At 44.2% G+C, this 1,890-nt stretch overlaps 1 protein-coding gene across 1 annotated transcript; it reads left to right on the top strand.

The window, feature by feature from the left end:
• Positions 1-610: 610 nt before the first annotated feature.
• KCTD16 (potassium channel tetramerization domain containing 16) lies at positions 611-1,525 on the top strand. Its single transcript, XM_063296472.1, has one exon. The coding sequence runs from the start codon at positions 680-682 to the stop codon at positions 1,523-1,525; it is 846 nt and encodes a 281-aa protein (XP_063152542.1). The 5' UTR covers positions 611-679.
• Positions 1,526-1,890: the final 365 nt, after the last annotated feature.

The following is a 1,890-nucleotide window of genomic DNA, read 5'->3' on the forward strand; positions in this document are numbered from 1 at the left end:
CTCTGACCCTTTTCCTGTCTGGATTTGCTGCTTCTCTAGTTTCAGCCTACCACAGCCACTATGTTGCTTCTGGAGCTGCTTAGAAAATGTTGTTGCTTCCTCTCACCAGAACTGCGTGCATCAGCATAACCAAGGTAAGGCTTGATGCTTCTATCCACTCCTTTCAATGAGAATCCTGTGCAACCTGAAATGTGTGGGGACCAGTTAATGCCTTTTCTGACAGGCAAAGAAATCCAAACAAAAAGGATGTAATAAGGCAAATGTTCCCTTAAATTGGTGACAGGTGGACCTTTCATAACTCAATTGCTTTTTGTTCTTTTAATCTTTTTCTCCATGCATAGGGGGATAATGCTTTTCTATTTTCTTCTTATTCAACAGGCTTGTGAATAACAGGGATCGTGGGTTGATCATACTATTTTGGGCTTTAGTGGAAGATTATTTGATTGCATCTTGTGACGTGAGCTTTCTTCATCCACCAGTTTTTATGATCATCATTTCTAGAGAACTGAAAAATCAATTCCACATCTTCCTTTTCATTTTCCCTCCCCACCATCCCACAGATCCCAGTCTCCTTAAATGTTAGGAGATCCTTGGGGGAACGGATCTTGGCGCCTTGTTGCAACCTTGGGTGTCAGTGGGAGCTCTGCCATAACTTTTGGTTGGTTGGTTTGAAAGTGCCATGGCCTTGAGTGGAAACTGCAGAACTTACCTCCCTCCTAGAGAACAAGCAACTGCTGCACATTCCTTTCCAGAGGTGATAGAACTGAATGTGGGGGGCCAGGTTTACTTCACTCGCCTCTCCACGTTAACAGGCCTTCCTCACTCCCTGCTTTGGAAAATGTTCACCTCCAAAAGAGAGACAGTCAATGACCTGGCAAAAGATTCCAAGGGAAGGATTTTCATTGATCGAGATGGCTTCCTATTCCGTTACATTCTGGACTATCTCAGGGACAAGCAGGTGGTCCTGCCCGACCATTTTCCAGAGCGAGGAAGGCTCAAGAGGGAAGCCGAGTACTTTCAGCTCCCAGATTTGGTCAAACTTCTGACGCCCGATGAGATCAAGCAAAGCCCTGATGATTATTGCCATAGTGACTATGAGGAGGTTTCCCAAAGCAGTGACACAAGAATATGTGCCCCCTCATCTCTCATGGCCTCGGAGAGAAAGTGGGGCTTCATTACCATTGGCTACAGAGGTTCATGCCCCATGGGCAGGGAGACCCAAGCAGATGCCAAATTCAGAAGAGTCCCGAGGATTTTGGTTTGTGGCAGGATTGCTCTAGTCAAAGAAGTTTTTGGAGAAAGTTTGAATGAAAGCAGAGACCCAGACCGAGCTCCTGATAGATACACTTCTAGGTTCTACCTGAAGTTCAGGCACCTGGAACGGGCTTTTGATATGTTGTCAGAATGTGGATTCCACATGGTAGCCTGCAATTCCTCTGTGACGGCTTCTTTTGTCAATCAGTACACTGATGATAAAGTGTGGTCCAGCTACACAGAATATGTCTTTTATCGTAAGTACAAATGATGTCTGATGTTGGCTCAGTTTGCTTGAAGTACGTTTCTTCTGAGAGCCCCCTGTCTAGTTTGAATGAGAGTCACCGTCTTTGCTTTTAAGTTTTATTCTGGGAGAACAGGGTTCAAGGGGAATAAGTTTAGAACAAGTCTTCTGAGCACAGATTGACTGTAAATTCGGTGGTATGATCTTGGCTAGGTGGCAGCACAGACTGCCAGAATTTCTGGATCTTCTTTATGTCCAACACACATTCAAAGACATGTATAGAGAAGCTACTATCTCATCTATGTTAACTATTAATTGGATTGTCTTATGTGTTAACAGAGAATTCACTTAGTGCAATCAGAGCTCACAAAAAGGCTGATTTAATTACAGCA

This window comes from Candoia aspera, chromosome 2, assembly GCF_035149785.1.
Source record: "Candoia aspera isolate rCanAsp1 chromosome 2, rCanAsp1.hap2, whole genome shotgun sequence".
Taxonomy (NCBI): domain Eukaryota; kingdom Metazoa; phylum Chordata; class Lepidosauria; order Squamata; family Boidae; genus Candoia; species Candoia aspera.